At 42.6% G+C, this 18,910-nt stretch overlaps 1 protein-coding gene across 3 annotated transcripts in view; it reads left to right on the forward strand.

The window, feature by feature from the left end:
* LOC102155709 (myocardial zonula adherens protein) overlaps window positions 1-15,314 on the forward strand; it is an 88,651-nt gene extending 73,337 nt beyond the window's left edge. For 2 of the 3 annotated variants that reach the window (XM_038580533.1, XM_038580534.1), the window contains 2 exons: window positions 6,756-6,856; window positions 14,383-15,314. In XM_038580533.1, coding sequence (XP_038436461.1) covers window positions 6,756-6,856; window positions 14,383-14,479 — 198 coding nt within the window. In that variant the 3' untranslated portion in view covers window positions 14,480-15,314. Of the gene's footprint in view, window positions 1-6,755; window positions 6,857-8,412; window positions 8,494-14,382 lie in introns of all 3 variants that reach the window. The other variant, XR_005381702.1, reaches the window with a different exon arrangement.
* The last annotated feature ends 3,596 nt before the right edge of the window (window positions 15,315-18,910 follow it).

Consider the following 18,910-nt stretch of genomic DNA (forward strand, 5'->3'; position numbering starts at 1 on the left):
ACATTAGGCCATTGATTTTAGAGCTCTCTTCTTTGTTACTATCAGCAGCTATAAACGTCTCTCTGTACGCTCTGCTTCAGTGGCACCCCTCAAGCTATGATATGTTGTATTTTCATTATCATCCAGTTTGAAATATTTTCTAATTTCCTTTGAGATTCTTCTTTGATTTATGGATTATTCAGAAGTGTGTTGTTTAACCTCCAAATATTCGAGGTTTTCTTATATATTGTTTTTGATTTCTAATTGTTATTGTCAGAGAACATATTTTGTATGGTTTTAATTCTTTTAAATTTATTGAGATTTGTTTTATGGCTCAGCACATGGTTTCTCTTGGTTAGTGTAAAAAAACAGGTATTCAGTTATTTTTGTGTTCTATAAATATCAATTAGATTAAGATGGCTGATAGTATCATTTATTTTATTTATGTTCTTCCTGATTTTTGTGTAATTCTTCTATCAATTGCTGACAGAGGGGTGTCAGCTAAAACCATTGGTATGGTTTTAGACCATCTATTTAATTTTTTAATTTCATATATTTTGAAGCTCTGTTATTAGATATGTATAATTTTTATTGTCATGTCTTGGTGATGAATTGACTTTTTCCTTATTATGAAATGTTGGTCACTGTCTTGTTCATATTCTCTGTCTTGAAATCTGTCTTCTCTGGCATTAATATAGCTATTCCTGCTCTCTTAAGTTTACTGTTTGTATTATATACCTTTTTCCACCCACTTATTTTCAGCTGATCCATGTCTCTATACTTAACGTGCATCTCTTATTGACAAGACATAGTTAAGTCTTGCTTTTTAAAATATATTCTGATGTCTCTTTCATTGGAGTGTATAGTCCGTTGACATTTAATAATTACTAGGATTGGATTTAGGTCTGTCATTTTATTATTTATTTTCTGTTTACACCCTCTGGTTTGTTTTGCTTATTTTTGTTCTCCCTTCTTTTGTATTCTTTTGGATTATTATTATTTTTAAAAATTCCATTTTAATATATCTATTGGCATTTTGCTATGTCTCTTTTCTCTAATATATTAGCCATTATCCTTGCGTATCACAATGTACATCATTATTTGTTCATAGTCTACTTAAAGATCTAATATTAAACTACTTTGTGTAAAATGTAGAAATCTTGCAATGAGGGCAGCCCAGGTGGCTCAGCGGTTTAGCGCCGCCTTTGGCCCAGGGCCTGATCCTAGAGACCTGGGATCGAGTCCCATGTTGGGCTCCCTGCATGGAGCCTGCTTTGCCCTCTGCCTTGTGTCTCTGCCTCTATCTCTCTTTCTCTCTCTCTCTGTGTCTCTCATGAATAAATAAATAAAAATCTTTAAAAAAAAATCTTGCCATGATATAGGTCCATTTACCCCTTCCTCTGCTGTTATAGGTATCACACTTGCATGCATTATAAACCCACAATACATTGTTACAATCGCTTTTAATATTGTCTTTCATATTGTCTTTCATATCTACTCATATAGTATCTATTTCTGATGTTCTTCATTCATTCCTGAAAATCTGTTTCTCGTAGATCATCTCTCTTCAGCCTGAAGACCTTTATGTAGCATTTTGTTTAGTATAGCACGCATGAGGACAAATTCACTTAGTTTTTCTTTATCTGAAAGTGAGCTCTTTATTTTACCATCATTATTGAATCATTGAGCGTTTAGGGATAAATTTCTTTCTTTTAGTGCTGTCTTCTGACTTCCAGTTTCTGATGAGAAATCTGTGGTAGTTCAAATTATTGTTCCCTTGTATGTAACAAGATTGCTTTCAATCTTGTGGGTTTCAGTAGTTTGAATAAGATATCCCAAGGTATATTTCTCTTTGGATTTATTCTGTTTGGGATTTGTTGAGACTCTTGGATTTGCAAATTTATGTCTTTCACCAAATTTGGGAAATGATTAGCCATTATTTCTTTGATTGTTTCTCCTGCTCTAGTTTCTTTATCCTCTCCTTTTATGATTCTAGTGTCCCTGTGTGAGGCATTAGAAATTGTCCCATAGTTCCAGGAAGCTCCATTTATTATTTTCAGTGTTTTCTTTCTTCATCTTACTCTGATTGGTTTTTCTTTTTAAAGATCTATTTACTTTAGAGGGAGAGTATGGCAGGGGAGGGCCTGAGGGACAAAGAGTTTTAAGCAGACTATGTTGGGCACAGAGCCTGATGGGCTCAATCTCATGACCCTAAAATTATGAGCTGAAACCAGGAGTCAGATGCTTAACTGACTGTGCTATCCAAGTGCCCCTGATTGAATTTTTGTTAATATGTTTTCAAGTTCACTGACTTTTTCCTTTGTCATCTCCATTCTTTCTTTGGTCTAGTGATTTTTTAAAAAAAAATTTCAGGGAGTATATTTTTCTGTTCTAAAGTTTCTACTTGGTTCTTTTTTTTAATATTTTCTGTTTGATTTTTTAAATTATATCAATTAGTAGTATATATTTTTTTAAAGATTTTATTTATTTATTCATGATAGTCACAGAGAGAGAGAGAGAGAGAGGCAGAGACACAGGCAGAGGGAGAAGCGGGCTCCATGCAGGGAACCCGATGTGGGATTCGATCCCGGGTCTCCAGGATCGCGCCCCGGGCCAAAGGCAGGCGCCAAACCGCTGCGCCACCCAGGGATCCCCAGTAGCATATTTTCTTTTACCTCATCGAGCATAGTTATAAAAGGGGCTTGAAAGTCCTTGTCTGAAAATTCCAACATCCAGGTCATCTCAAGATTGGCATCTGTTGGTTCTCATTCTCTTTGGAAATGGGTCACATTTTCCTGACTCTTTACAAGTTCAGTAATTTTGGATTATAATCTAGACATTGTAAAGGTTCTGTTGTGGAGGATTTGGATTGTTCTATTGTTCTGAACAGTGCTGAGGTTTTTATTTTAGGTAATGAATATGGTTAGACCCAACTCCACCCTGCCATGCTGTAGTGGGTGATGGCTCAGATCTCAGTTCAGCTCTTTAAGCCTTGGCTGCAAACTTCTTTCAGTTGACCCAACACATGCATGGTTCGGGGGTCTGCCAGAGACTTGAGTTGAGTCTTTACATGGAATTTTACATTTCTGCTTTCTTTCTCTCCTTTTTGGCTTCCCTTTATTCTTGGCAGTCCTGGTTATGCTGGACTCCTTTTTTTTCCCTCTACAAGAAAGGTGATCTTTCTGTTGAATTTATAAAGGGTCTGTGCTGCTGCCACAGTGACTGAACTGCTCTTGGGCAAGGCTGCAAACAAAAACAAATGAGTCACAGAGAACACGTTCTTAGCTTGTCACTCCCCTCTACAGCTTGCCTCTCCGTGTTCAGTCTCCAAAGACCTTAATAGATGGGTTTTTTGGTTTTATTTGGTCTTCTGTCCACTTCATAGCTATTCTTTGCAGGAGGATCCATTGGCTAAATGCCTACTCCTCAGTGCTATAAATACAGCTCTCACTCCTTGAACTAGGAAATTGTAGTGGCCTCCTTGACTAACCAAGGAGTTTTATTTCCTTCCAAGACAATTTTCACCTGGAAGCCCAGTGGTTGAAATAAAATCTAGTGCTCTGGCTTATCAAATTGGGTATAAAATCCTTGTAAAGGCATATGTAGCCCTTCGGAACTAACTCTTGCTACCTATATACTGCAGCAAGGTGCTTGTTCTCAACCTGGTATATTCTGCAATTCTGGAATACTCATCCCTTTGTTTCTCTTAGTCTTTCCCTTGCATAACTCCAGGAAGCCTTCATGGAGTTCAGTCATTTTCCCTGTCTTGAGTTCCCCCTTAATATTCTGTGGGTCCCTCTGGCATGGGACTTATGCTTTTGTTATTTTCTGCTTGGTTGTCTGTACCCCCACAAGACTGAATTCAGGGGTTGCAATCATGCCCTATTTCTTTAACTGCTAACTAGCTCCCCTCACCCAACTTTACACACTACCTGATACATAGTTGGTACTCCTTTTGTTCACATTAAAATTTAAGAGTGCAGGTTTTTTATTTCAGCCTTCAGCATGTATCTCATATGCACACATAGAGTTCTTCTGAAATAGAATAAAGGATTTGTGGCTACTTTGCCACATTGCGTTCAGTCTATCAGTAGGGCATATTTACTAACCTGTCTTTTGTGCCCCCTAACTGTAGGTAGTCAGTTCAGAATTATGTGAAATCCTCATTATTAAACTCTACACTGAGAAGAGACAAGGCGGTGGGGTTTCTGGAGCTTGTTAATGGGCAAGCCCCTTCTGCCTTTGTCTTTCCTTATGAATGAGAGAATCCACATATTGCTAGAGAAGCTGTGTGTGCACTTGTGTGTGTAAATGTTGTACCTTAGGCAGTAAGCCAGCAACATTCTCCATCCTGAGCATTAGGTAATAGATTTGGAGTCCATCCATCTGTCATGGCTCATCAGCTGCTATGGATTCTCTCCCTATACACCATTTCCCTTTTTTTCTGAAGGGATCCATAGACCTTTACAGAACATGAGTTTGTACCAGAGCTGCTGCTTTGCTCTTTGGTATCACCCATTTCAGAGTATGATCTACTGAGTGATAGCCACATTCTTGCTTTTGAAACAAATGAGTTTCTTTTTCTTTTTTTTTTTTAATTTTTATTTATTTTATGATAGTCACACAGAGAGAGAGAGAGAGAGAGAGAGAGGCAGAGACACAGGCAGAGGGAGAAGTAGGCTCCATGCAGAGAGAGAGAGAGAGAGAGAGGCAGAGACACAGGCAGAGGGAGAAGTAGGCTCCATGCACCGGGATCCCAATGTGGGATTCGATCCCGGGTCTCCAGGATCGCGCCCTGGGCCAAAGGCAGGTGCCAAACCACTGTGCCACCCAGGGATCCCGAGTTTCTTTTTCAAAGAACCGTTCAACTTTCACGCATTAATCTAATGTGTTAGAATAGTGCTTTAGCTTCTTAAAAGACAAATGCTTTAATTTTTTCTAATTGTGCAAATAACATTCTCCTTATAAGACTACTTATACATTTATTTATTCAGTATTTACCTTGCATCTCTGACATGGCATGCTCGGAGAATATAGCTAAGAAGATAGATAACGTTATTGTCTCATGAAAAATTAAAGTGTTGGTGAAGATGTGAAGAAAAAGGAACCCTCTCATACTGTTGGTAGGAAGGCAGACTGGTACAGCCATAGTGGAAAACAGTATAGAGGGTACTCAAAAAATTAAAAATAGAGCAGCCTGGGTGGCTCAATGGTTTAGTGCCACCTTCAGCCCAGGGCGTGATCCTGGGGACCCAGGATCGAGTCCCACGTCAGGCTCCCTGCATGGAGCCTGCTTTTCCCCCTGCCTATGTCTCTGCCTCTCTCTCTCTCTCTCTCTGTCTCTCAATAAATAAAATCTTTTAAAAAAAAATTAAAAATAGAACTATCCTACAATCTAGTAATTGCACTACTGGGTATTTACCCAAAGAATACAAAAATATTAATTTTAACTAACTTTTAACTTAAGTGACATATGCACCCTTCTCTTTATTGCAGTATTTACAATAGCCAAATTATAGAAGCAGCCCAAGTGTCCATTGATCAATGGATAAAGAAGAGGTGGTTTGGAATATTATTCAGCCATCAAAAAGAGTGAACTCTTGCCATTTGCAACAACATGGATGGAGCTAGAGAGTATTATGCTAAGTGAAATAAGTCAGAGAGACAAATATCATATGATTTCACTCATATGTGGAATTTAAGAAACAACATAAATGAACAGAGAGAGAGAGAGCGAAACCAAGAAATAGACTCTTAACTCTAGAGAACTGATGATTACCAGAGGGGAGGTGGGTTGGGAGATGAGTGAAATAGGTGATGGGGATTAAAGATCATTACCATAATGAAAAAATAAACTAATAATATACAAAAAGAGAAAATTTAGCATTACAGAAAAATATAGAAGGATTAAAAAAAAAAACAAAACCTCAATACCCAGAGATAACCACCATTAACCTCTTTCTGGATTTTGTGTGTGTATATTTGCCCTTTAGGTGCCAGGCACTATCCTTTCTTCTGTTTTCATTCCAATATTCTCAGCCCCTTTGCTCCTTTGTCCTTCATTTCCCCCATGGGGCAAATTTCCAATTCCTGAGCATCTAATCATCAGCCTATGTAATGTTTGGCTCTGGCCTGAAAAAAACTGTTTAGAATGCTAATTTTAATCCCAAGGAGCTTGTTCTACTTTATATGTTTGAGATTCTGAATTTTCCAAACCTATGAAATACTAATTATTAAGTTATAGAGGTATTTCCCACTAAATTAAATTAATAGACTTACTCATTTTATAGTTTAATAAGGGAGTATTAAAACATGAGCTGTACCTTATTTATAATTGCAAAAAAAGTGGTAAATATCTAAATGCCATCAGTAAGAGACTAGTTAAATAAATAATATACATCCACACAATGGAATGCTATGAACCCATTAAAATAGCTTGTTGACATAAAAAGAAAACTAATAAACATGCCAAGATATTCACAACAAATTGTTGAGTGAAAAACCCCAAATTTAGCATACAACAGGGTATTTTGTTTGTTTCCATTGATGTAAAATTGGATACATATGTATGTACATGCACAGAAAAGTATCTGTAAGGATGCAAACTATTTCTTCAATTCCTACTGTATAAGAGGTGCTCAATAATACATTATGATGTCCATGTCACAGGGTAAATCATGTAATACATTTGGACTGTATCTATATGTCTATCTGTATCACACGTTTGTGGGGGAACGTATTTGCTTTACTAAAAGTACTTTTTTCCTCCTCTCTAGAATAATGAACTACAAAGCAGGTTGGACTATTTAATAGAAACCCAGGCCAAGCCTGAGGTGGAGACCAGAGAGATTGGAGTGGGCTGTGATCTTCTAACCAGGTATTTGGGAATTTCCTATTTTTCTGACTCAAATTCCTCTTTGACTTAAGAAAATACGTTATGGGGCTGTTAGTACCAGAATCACATTCTTTCTATCAAAAATATTTCTGCAAAGATAAATGGTAACTGCCGAGGGGTCTGGCTCGTTTCTGTGGGAGCAGGAGTACTGTGCAGGGCAGAGAGGGTCATGCAGAGAAGCGTGGGGAAGCCACGTGAGAGACAGACTGGCCCTGTCAGGAAGTGCAGACATTTGTTCCTCTGTCCGCTGGTTCATTCACCCTGCAAACATCTGTTGAATACCTTCCCTGTGCCATAGGCTTATGGAGAGGAATGAGATTTGGTGCCTGCCCCACATGCAGTCTGGAAGGGGAGACATACACAGAGGCAGACATTTACAACAGTGTGTTTGTGGTGGGGTGGGGGGCCCTCGAGGTGCTCTGGTAACACAGAGGGAGGGAGAGTCCTCTGTTTCCCGAGCGGTGACACAGTATCGTCAAGCACTGGCTCAGTATCAAAAATAGATCGATCTGTTTCAGTCATGACAAATGAACAATAACCACAACCTTGTCTGTTCAGTTGCATTTCTAAGCTCGAGGACTGACCTATTTGTCCTTAAGCTGCTCCACACACCCATGCCCGGGTCTCCCTCTGGTAAGATCAGCGTCTGTGACCCAGTAGCTAACCCATCATCGCTAGGTGCTCGAAACCGTGCTTGGCCCAAAGAGACATAAAACGATAATGAGCATGCCCATGGCATGTGGCTTGTAATTTAGGTACCCAAAGTCACAAAGTACCTTGTATACCGTGTGTAGGAGGATGTAGTCCTGTGTAATTAGGGGCACTGGTGTGTGCTCTGTTAGATACTAGCAGGCTGGAGAAATGTAGAATCCTGGAACCTCGAATGGTTGTATCTGGTAGGAAACGGTGGTGAGTGCATCACCAAGCCGGAATGTAGAGTACCTGGGTCTAGTTCCCCTAGCTAGCAGCAGGATGTGTTCAAGCCAGACTGTCTTTGCTGGGGCCTCAGTTTCCCAATCTGTAAAGTACAGTAGTTTTGAGTAGGTGATTTCTCAGGTTTAACCAGCTCAAGCAGGGAAACAGATACTTAAAACATACTGAAGGTCTCATGAATGTGGGGGACAAAGGACATGATAAAAATATAGCCAAAAGGAATGGTCATGGCCGGGGACTCCTTCTGAAATATAAATAGTTTGGCCATTTCTCTCCTTTTTTATTTTTCAGGAACCAAGTGGTTTAGTCCACTTTAATTGCCCACATAATAAATCTTGTTTGGCTTAAGACGGGTACAAAACTATGTCTGAAACCAATAAATTGTTTGTTTTCTAATTCCCACATTTTGGCTTAAAACAAAGTTTTCAATTTGTATGCCGAAGGATAGCCTGAAGCAAACTTTTATGGCTAAGTTATGAAACCACAAAGCGGTTTTCATAATGGAAGTGCTGACAGACCCTTAACTTATGGCCATGGTGAACTTGGAAGCCACTTCAGCATCTAAAAGCAGCTTTTCCATAAATGTAACATTTGGTTTCCCCCAGGATCCATCTTAGCGCTTTCACTGCATAGGTCAATCAGCAGAGGAAATGAAAGCTACATATCCGCATTTCCGAAAAGGCAGGGTAAGATTCCATTCGTTTCCTCTCCGATATTTATTAAGTGCCTACTACGTGAAAGGTGCCATGCGGGTCTGAGTGGCGAGGAGCACAAGGTCTTTAGAGAGAATTCAGAGCAGTAGTTTCCCACCTGTGCTGCTTCCCTGCACGTGGTGCTGGGGCTCAGGGAGCGGCCTCGGGGGGCTGGAGGTGAGCAAGGAGCTGGCCTGTGGGGACCCTTCCCCTCCTGGAAAACAAAACAAAACAAAACTGAAAAACTCGGCTGTTAGTGTGTTTTATATGTTGGATCCCAAGTAAGATTTTGTTTGAATAAAGAAACTGGAATCCCTTGGTCTAGTTTAGTACCTATGTTTGATAGATACCGAAATCGAGGCTCAGAGAGAGGTAAGTGATTCACTGGAAGCCACATAGTCAGGATTAGAACCAGACTGTTAGAGTCCTGCTGTGGTACATGTGTAGTTTTAAGATAATAAATAAAGTCACTAAATTCTGTGTGTATGTTCTAACAAAATTCCTGGTTCTTACTTAGACTTTGAACTTGCACCTAATATAAGATCCCATAGTGTTTTCCGGAACATTTCGAAAATAGCCTACTCCAAAATGTATTGGATCAATAAAAGTATTGCATTAAAGCCTTAATTCTGCAGATGAGTTTTGTTCTCACTACCTGTTCTCTCACAAAGAACTTGACAGTGTAGTCCAGTTGGGGAGCCTCAGGCCATGGGGCTTCACTGCCCAGCCAGCTGCCAGCTGAGCACAATCTTGGGCAAGCTACTTCATCACTCTTAAGCCTCCAGTATTTCATCCTTAAAATGGGAATGAAGAGGAGAGTATCAAATCTCATAGGGTTTCTATGAGGGTTAAATGCAAAAATATATAGCATTTAGCACTTAATAACTAATAGCTATTATTGGGGCACTTGGGTGGCTCAGTCAGTTAAGCATCTGCCTTTGGCTCAGGTCATGATCCTGGGATCCTTGGATGGAGCTCTGCATCTGGCTCCCTACTCCATGGGGAGTCTGCTTCTCCCTCTCCCTCTCATCCCCCAATTTGTGGTCTCTCTGTGAAATAAAAAAAAATCTTAAAAAAAAGAGCTATTATTATTATTAATTACACCAAAACTCTAATTTTTCACATAAGACGCTGTATCAAATATAAATGAATTTGGGTGTGCTAAGACAATTTCATTAACTTAATTTTTACTGGGGGTTATCAGTGATTTTGTTAAATGGATTGATAGTGCTACAAGTCTGTAGTGCTTCAGTATGCATTAAGCTCTTCAGTTAAACTCTCCATGGTTTGGAACCCTCTAGACAGTGCATAAAACTCTGGAAGGCCCAGTGATTGATGAGGTCTCTGTGATGGCTGAGATGGCCGCGTGGTCCCAGCCTGTTCCAGGCACTGGGCACAAAGCCTCACGGGAGAGTAGCGGGCCACCCAGGACTCATTTCTCCCTATACCTGCCGGGCTTTCCTGCTGTGCTACTGTTACCAGCATTTGACTTACAGTTAGAGCTGCTTGATTTTTATGCTGGGAAGATTCAAAACCAGTCTTTACTTTACTTACTTTTCTTTACTTATAGAGCCATTAAGTCCCTTTTGTAAACTCCCCACACTGTCACCACGTCCCCATTTTCACCAACATTTTTGCCAACACTGTGTACTCCAGGGGACAGCAACGCTGAGGTTGCTCATTCCCTAGCCTAGCACTTTCTTGATGCTCCATAAACATTTGTTGGCTGATCTGCCTCTCGCTCTATCTACAGCTTTGGGTAAATCCCTAATCTTCTTTGAGTCTCGATTTCTCACCCAGAACTGGAAGATTCTGATGGTAATTCCCTCAGAAACTTGCTGAGCTGGTGAACTAGGCTAAAGACAGGAAGTGCCCAGTGGAGTGGGTGCATCTTCCTATTCCATTGATGCGGCCACCACCTTCCCAGGTCCCTAAGGGCAGTTCTCTGCGGACACTCTGCTCCAGGACCACCTCAGTGCCCGTACAGGCCTACTCCTCCCTTCAGGACCTGCTGCATGCCTTTACAGTCCCACTGCCACCAGCCTGCTAGAGACTTGGGTTCTTTATGTCTCGTCAGCAGAGTACCACCTTCTCTCTCCAGTTTCTCCTCTTCAAATCCTTCTCCTCTTCATCCAACCCTTGCATTACATAGATTTCTGGAGAGCACGGATTTTACAACTGGGCAAGGAGGGAGGGAAGGGTTGAGAAGGCATTCACTGTGATTCCAGGGTCTTTTAAAAAAGCCACCTATTCTTTAGAAAAGAATCAAGAGTTTGATTTAAAAGTTTGAGATCTATTAATGAAAGCCATGGAGAGCAATTTCCAATCCACTAGCCTTCATCCAAAGAGAAAAATGAAAAACGAAAAAGAAACTTTTTCTCTTTGCCCCTTAGTGACACCTCGGTGTCCAAGCAAGCTCATAAATTATGTCTTAATAGATGTGATGTAATGAAAAATACTCCCCATGGTCATAAGTGCCCCGCACATAGTAAGTGCTTTAAAATGCCAACATTTCATACTGCTGGTGTGTAGAGACCAGAACACAAAGTAGCTTTTTGTCAAAGCTTTATTTGCTCACTCTGGTGTTGTCTCCCTCAGGGGACTTGCCCCTTTATGGAATAATAAAAGGTTAACAATGGCCTAAGGTGTTAAAGAAAATGGTTGAATTTCATTCGGTGGTTGAAATTATTTGTGTTCTTGAAATCCCGTTGTTTCCTAGTGATCAACAAAATACCTCACTTCCTCTTGAAAGGTTGGGATATCAGAGTTTGTGTTTTTGAAACCTGGAAAGCTCACCTTTATAAATATTTTTGCATTTTACGGGCTTTTACGATATTATCACCAGAGACCACTTCCGTTACATGGAATTTTCATGGTGGTTGGCACAAACCACCATCTGGCTTCTGCCCCCAGCACTCCACAAAACTGCCTGGTCAGGTCACTGGGGACCCAACTGCCAGATTTTGTGGATTCCTCTGTGGCAGGGGACAAGACACTGACCACTCACTCCTGGCAACCCTTGTCCTCTGGTTTCCTTCATTATCCATACATTTAGTGATAGGTCTGTGCCTGGCCTGCGTGAGCTGCTGGCGTCATGAAGAGGAGTGTGGTTTTCAGCCTTCAGGCATTTGTAACTAGCAGAGAATGTGGAGACCAGAGGAGCCTATGGGGTGCTCCCAGTGCTGGGTCAGGAGCCTGTATGACAGTCTTTTTCAAGGTTACGTGGGGAGGATAGTTTAGAGAGCATGGAAAAGACATATGGAATCTCTTGGGGAGAGATGGGTGATGTTTAAAATTTCCCCCAAGCTTCTAATATATCCCATTAAGAATCTGTAAGCCAGCTACAGTTGAAAATCACGGCAGGGTAAGGGGAAATGTTAACTGCTGGAAAAGTTTAGCAAAAGTGGAAGCAGAAAATGGTGCACTACTGCCCAAGGAAACGGACCAAAAGAAAGGAATGATCACTTCTTTTCCATCACTGGGGTGGGGAATCTGGGATAATTGTCATATAGGAGGTGATGTTTGGTTTGAGTCTTGAAATACAGGCAGGGATTCATGAAATCCACTTGATTAGGGAAGCTTTCAAGACAGAGCGGACAACAGGAGAATGGCAGTGGCAGGGGTGAAAACCGTGTTTCTTAGCAAGGCCAGACGGGAGGGAGATAAAACAGGAGATGGCAGCGGGTCTGTAAGACCAAGCACAGGAGCTTAGACTTCATCCTGGAAGCACTGGGGAGACTCTGAAAAGTATGAAGTACGGTAATATGCCTCAATTATCAGAAGATCTCTTTGACAGCAAACCGGGTAGAGGATCTGAGGAGGAGGAGGACTTTGCCAACACCGAAGGGAGGAAGACCATTTAGAACAGTGCTCCAGGATTCAAAGATGGATTCGGAGAGCCTGAACGGGGGCAGTGGCTGAGGGAATAGAGAAGACCAGGATCTCCTACTTGCACCTGGTCACTGCATCGGGGGGAGAAGGAACATAATTGCTGTAACACAAGCCCACAGACCTCGGCTTAGCAAAATCAAGACTGATTTCTCATGTGACAGCCCAAGGCCAGCTGGCATGGGCCTCACTGCACATGGTCATTCAGGAGTCCAGATTCTTCCAGCTGGTCACCTTGCTTGGGCTTTGGGGTCCTCCTGGGCCCTCCACTCTATCCTCTACATGAAAGGGAAGAGGTTGGGCATGGAGGGTTATGTAGGAGGATTTTCCTGGCTAGACCTGGAAGTAATAAACATCATTGCTGTCCTTTAGTCACATGGCCACACTGGGAAAAAGTAGTTACGGTGTCCAGGAGGAAAAAGAGATGGGAGATTTCCTCCATCTCAGTCACCAAATTCTGGTTGATTCCACCTCCCCTGTATCTCCTTACCCGTTCCTTGCTACTTCACCTCCAGTGTTACTGTCAGAATTCAAGTTCTCCTGATCTCTCTCTCACCTCCTGAACAGCACACACACTAAAGGATCTCCTAACTAGCCTCCTGCCTCCTAACTAACCTACCTCCTAACCCCTCTTTAATCAACCCTTAGCGGTGCCAAGGAATCTTACTAGAATAAAAAGATGAGCATATCCTGCCCCTCCTTACAAATCTTTAGTGGCTGTGTCCCCTTCTAACCTCCTTAGCAGGGCACACAGGGCCCTCCACCAGGCCTCGTCCTCTGCCACTTTCCATCATGAACCCTTTGCCCCAGTCCCACCGAACATGTCTCCTTTCCATACCCAGAGCCCTTATGCTCACCCTTTTCTGCCTTTGCACACACTGTCCCTTCTGCTTGAATTCCTGTCTCCTCCTTTGGCCGCTTGAGGAATGCCTAGGCACCTTCAAGGTTCCCCCTCTCGGTGCAGATTTCCAGATGCCCTCCTCAGTGCTGCTACCTCGTTCTGGCCTCAGTTGGCCCATAACAGGTCAATCCTTATATTGCTCAGGGTCCTGACAGGACAGGAAGACTGAAGAGACTTAGATGAAGGGGCCATTTGTGAAGGTATGGGCAGCTTTGAGAGAAGTAAACAAAGAACAGTGGTGTACTCTGCAGTACTTCTTCCAGTAGTACTCGTGAAGCTACTACCCGCGGGGCCTGAAGAGGCAGGCGGAGGAAGCGGGTAGAGCAGACAAAGGGGAGAGCTGTAAGCTGTGGTCCTTGCAAGAGGAATGTGGCCAACTACCAAGCCACAGCCTGGCCGGGAGGGGACAAAGGTCCTGACCTCTCTGTCCTTCTAGTCTCTCATCCTCTGCCGCCAGTTCCCAACTGGTCAGAACCAACTGGAAGCTAAAGGGTAAGGGAGCCCATTGATGCTGACCTTCAGGTCAGCTTCCCAAGGGCAGAGTGAGGTGAAGACCGGGAAGAATCATCTGAACCGGCAAATGGAGAATATCCAGCACAGATCATTATGTATCTCATAGTACCTAACACACTGTATTACAGTTACGAAAATAGCTGTCCCACCAAATGATGAGTTCCTTAATTAAATACATTTTTAAAAATGTTTCCGAATTATTGATGCTTGGCACAACCTTTGAAAGCTGCTAATGGGGCACCTGGGTGGCTCAAGTCGGTTTAAGTATCTGATTCTTGATTTCAGCTCAGGTCATGATCTCAGGGTCCTGGGATCGAGCCCTGCATCTGGCTATGCTCTTGGTGGAGAGTGTGCTTAAGATTTTCTCTCCCCCTCTGCCTCTCTCTCTGCTCAGCTCTGTCAAACCTTTGGGGGAAAAAGTTGCTAAAAATAAAGGACCCTCATAATATTTAAATGAAAGATTCAACTGCATTCTATTTTTAGGCCACAGCAGTGGCAAAACCATTTCCTAGAGTTGTCTTACATGAAAAATATGGAGAAGTTTGTTCCATCTGCCTGACCTGCCTTTTCTCACTTCTCAGCCCAACAGGCAGGACTCGTGAAATTGCGATGCCTTCCAGGAACTATACCCCATACACAAGAGTTCTGGAGTTAACCATGAAGAAAACCCTGACTTAGGCCCTTGGAAACACACACCTTGTACAGATGGGCAAAGGCCCTAGAACCGCACAGCTCAAAGTCTGGGAAGGACGGCTGCTGCTTCCCTGTATACGTGTTTAAGCCAGAAAGGAGCCTGCTGAGGTTCTGATCTACTTCTAAAACATGAAGGAAAAGTGAGGTGGAAGGGGAGGGCTGGGGAGAGTGGTTTCGAGGTCATATTTCAAACACCCAACCATGCCCTACTGGGCCGTCATTAGCTCTCTGAGTAGACACTGAAATTGTGTCAGGAGAATTCCCTCACAATTTATTTTCTGGTTTACTAGCCTTCGGTTGGGAGGAAAAAGGGCATTAATTTGAAATTTCATGTTATTCACGCCAGGATCATTTGTTACAGCATGAAGGCTTTATTCACCCATAAAAGTATTAGAGGCAGTGTTTCTCTGGTGCCGAGAAGCCTGTCCATGGTGCAGGAGCACCTGGGGAGACCGAACCCTGCCAAGGAAGGGTGCTGTCTCCTCTTGGCACCCAGGATCTGTGTGGGGTTGCGGGAGCCATGGCTGGAGATTGGCCTCCTGCCGGCACAAGTGCCTCATTCTGATGTGCTAATCCTTTGGTTTAATTTGTGCCTTATGCCTTCATGGGGCTTACTGAAATCTATGTATTTATTTCACCTGTGATTTTTTTTTCCCTTTCTCACTTTAACTGAAAGAATTTTGTATGTTGTGGAAATATAATCATTTCATGTTTTCAGTATCAATTGGTGTTTTTGTTAAATAATTTGTTCATGCATGCTCTACTTTGATATTATAACCTATGTCACATATGTTTAATAAATGCCATATATTTTGTTCTACCTACGTTGTCTCTGTATTTCATCCATGGTCAGGTAGGAGAGGTAGAGAACAGGATGGAGCTTGGGAATGTCAAAGTCAGGGCACAGAGATCTTTCCATCAGTACAGTTCATCGAAGCATTTATAAACCATAAGACAAGGTGTGTGTATGTGAGGCGGGGGGAGATAGCACCAGCGTGTGTGTATGTCTAAACCCTGAAATGTATCTAATTAACTCAATAGTACATAGTAATTTTATCTTACCGAAATGAAAAACAGCTTTGTATGCAAGGTTTTGTCCTAGATTATGAAAAAAAAAAAAATCCTAGAATAATGCCATCAATGTTTTCATTTCAATCCTTCTTGGCTGTCTTAAAACACACACACATACTATTTATTTTGTTTTGTTTTGAAAACACATATGGTACTATGTTGAAAAAGCAGAATTGTGATACTTAGGAATCTGGGCTCTGGAGACTGAGCTCAGTCACTAGTGTGTGCTCTGGGAAAATTATGGAACCTCTTTCAGCCCCTATTAAATGGGATCCTTGACAGTTCTCTTCTAGCTGCAGTTGGTGGAAAGATTAAATGAGTTAATATCTGTGAAGTTCTAAAATAGTGCCTGGCACACAGTAGGCACTTAAGTGTTATTCTCATTACTACATACTTTGTAACCACTTCTCACTTGCTATATTGTGGTCATTCTATACAGATATGGATATATAGATCTATGCCATTGTTTCTTATACTTAACTGGATTCCATTTTATTGACCTACTATGATTTACTCAGCCTTCCACTCGTGTTGGAATTTTAGAAGTTGTCTTTACTTTTCTTAAGCAATCCTCTGATGAATCATCTTGTGTACATGCTGTCTTTATATACTTGCCTAATTAGTTTCTCAGGATAAATTCCTAGAAGAAGCATTGCTGGGCCGGATCAAAAATTATACAGACTTAAGTCTTTTGGTATATATGGTCCAACTGGGCCTTGGAAATTTGCACCCATTTAAATTCTTATAACAGGATGAGAATGAGGTTTCTGACCCCTTTGCCAACACTGGGAATGAGAAATGAAGGAGTGTATAAAGTTGCTTGCTTTAGGCAGACCTGTCCCACAAACAGGCAGTGAAAAAAGTTCTTCAGGATATTGCCTTTGGATACCTGAGCTCAGGGTCGGTGCAGGTGTGAGCTGCAGGCCTGTAGGCGTCCCCAGGGCCCAGAGAGAACATGGGCAGCAAACAGGAAACAGGCCTGGGCTTAGAGTGAGTGAGTGGGCTTTCCCCAGGATCCTGGAATCACAGAAGGTCTGCTGCTCAGTCAGAAGCAAGAGCCAGCCATGAAGACAGAAAAAATTCAGGCCACATGACTGAAATGGGTTTGAGTCTGGGTAGGACCTGCCCCCAGAGGGCAGATTTCAGGGGCCAGCCAGGAAAGAGGGACGTTTGGGAAGTGTTTGGAGTTGTATGGCATGACCTGCCCTCCCCCACTAGCGGGTGTACCAACCAAGACTGACCCCTGACCTGCTCCACCCTGGGAACCCTCTTCCTCCCCCCCAAATGCTAGCTCTAGCTTCCTGCTCCAGGAGCCCCAGGGTGGTCCCCTAAGGGCAAGGGGTGGGGTGGGGTGTATGATGGCAAGGATTCCTTCCTGTCTGCATCAGACCACAGTACTCTTCCTGATAGCCACACTCAGACCCTGTTCCGTTCAACCAGCACATGCCAGTTGCCACAGGTCATGTGCTGGGGAGACAGGTCTGTGCCCCTCGAGACCCTCACCTCCCAAAAATTATCCCTAGTGAGTCTGGTTCCTCTTGAACTCTGCTGTCTCTGAATCCCAGGGCTACTTTTCCCAAGCCCCCTCTCACCCTCTTACCTCTTACATCTAATGACGGAGCATCACGTCCATTTCCTGTCTCTCTCATGAAGTGAGCTCCTTCGGGGTAATTTCCCATAAACAAGGGGATTCATTCCAAACCTCAATAATCTACAAATAGGAAGTATTCCAGAAAGAGCCCTGGCTGGGGAAATCTAGCAGAGCAAGAGTTATAGAGCTAGGTCCAGCATACATCCACTAAATCTTTGCAACCACTCTGTGTGGAAGACATTACTGGTGCTGCTATTTTGTGGACAAGGAAAATGAAACTCAAAGAGAGATGCAAACTGTCTGAAACCACGCGGGCCTGATTCCAGAACACAGGTGGGAAGCCTGGAGTCAGTCTCTAGTCTGCCACTAAGTCACAATACCCGTTTGGTCAGGCCACTTCAGGCTTAGCGCTCCCACTGGCAGTTTTGCCTAGAAATGGAATTACATCCCCTTCACAGGCTTGCTGTGCAGATCACTTGAGACCATGGAAAAATTTTCCAGCACCACACCAGAGACAAACAGTTGATACCTGCCATTATTACTATAATACTGGGAAGGAGGTGTTGCATCATGAATATTTGCAAATCTAAGGATCCTCTTACTGGACGGACTATTAGACTCAATGAGTACTAGTGAGTGGGACTGTGGCTGGATTAACAGGAGATTGAATAAACTGTAGTCTCCTTTTCCCCATATGAAAATTTGAGAATAACTCATTTGAATTTGTCAGAGAAGGGAAAGACCAAAAGGGAGACTGGAGATGTGTTTCTAGAGTCCAGAGGCAAAAAGACCAGAGGGAGACTGGAGGCTAAATTTTGAGGTAATCTGTTAAAACAGGATTAGATTACTAATACATGGTGTAGAGTATAAATTGTTTTAGCACCATTTATTGAAAAGACTACCCATTTTCCACTAAACTGCTTTGGTACCACTGTTGAAAATCAATTGGTCATATTTGCATCAGTCTATTTTTGTATTCACTACTTTGTTATATTGATCTATTTGCCCATCTTATTCTAATAAGGCTTGAAGTCATGTGGCATAGGCTCTCTGACTTTGTGCTTTTCTTTTTTTTTAAATTTATGATAGTCACACAGAGAGAGAGAGAGGCAGAGACACAGGCAGAGGGAGAAGCAGGCTCCATGCACCGGGAGCCCGACGTGGGATTCGATCCCGGGTCTCCAGGATCCCGCCCTGGGCCAAAGGCAGGCGCCAAACCGCTGTGCCACCCAGGGATCCCTGTGCTTCTTTTCAAAGTTGTTTTGCCTATTCTAAGTCCTTTGCACTTCCATATGAGTTTTATAGTCTGTCCATTTCTACCAAAGGCTGCTGGGACTTTGATTGGCATTGCACTGAAGAGAGAGATCACCAAGAAGAACACCAAGACCTCAATACTGAGTGGGGTGCATGGGTAGCTCAGGCTGATTGAGCATCCGACTCTTGGTTTCAGCTCAGGTCTTGATCTCATGGGTCCTGGGATGGAGGAGCCTTGTGTCATCAGGCTCTGTGCTCAGCAGGGAACCTGCTTAAGATTCTCTCTCCTTCTCTCCTCCTGCCCCTCCTCCCACTTGCAGTCTCTCCAATAAATAAATAAATCTTTTAAAAAAAAGACCTCACTGCTGAGTGTCAGGCCAACTTGGAGCAACATCACAGTCTAGCTGGTAGTACTAGGTCAGGTCCTGAATGTTGGGACTACTTCTCCCTTCTTCAGTTGGGAAGGTACCAGGTAAAAATTTCCATAATGTAGTTTGATA

This window comes from Canis lupus, chromosome 30, assembly GCF_011100685.1.
Source record: "Canis lupus familiaris isolate Mischka breed German Shepherd chromosome 30, alternate assembly UU_Cfam_GSD_1.0, whole genome shotgun sequence".
Taxonomy (NCBI): Eukaryota; Metazoa; Chordata; class Mammalia; order Carnivora; family Canidae; genus Canis; species Canis lupus.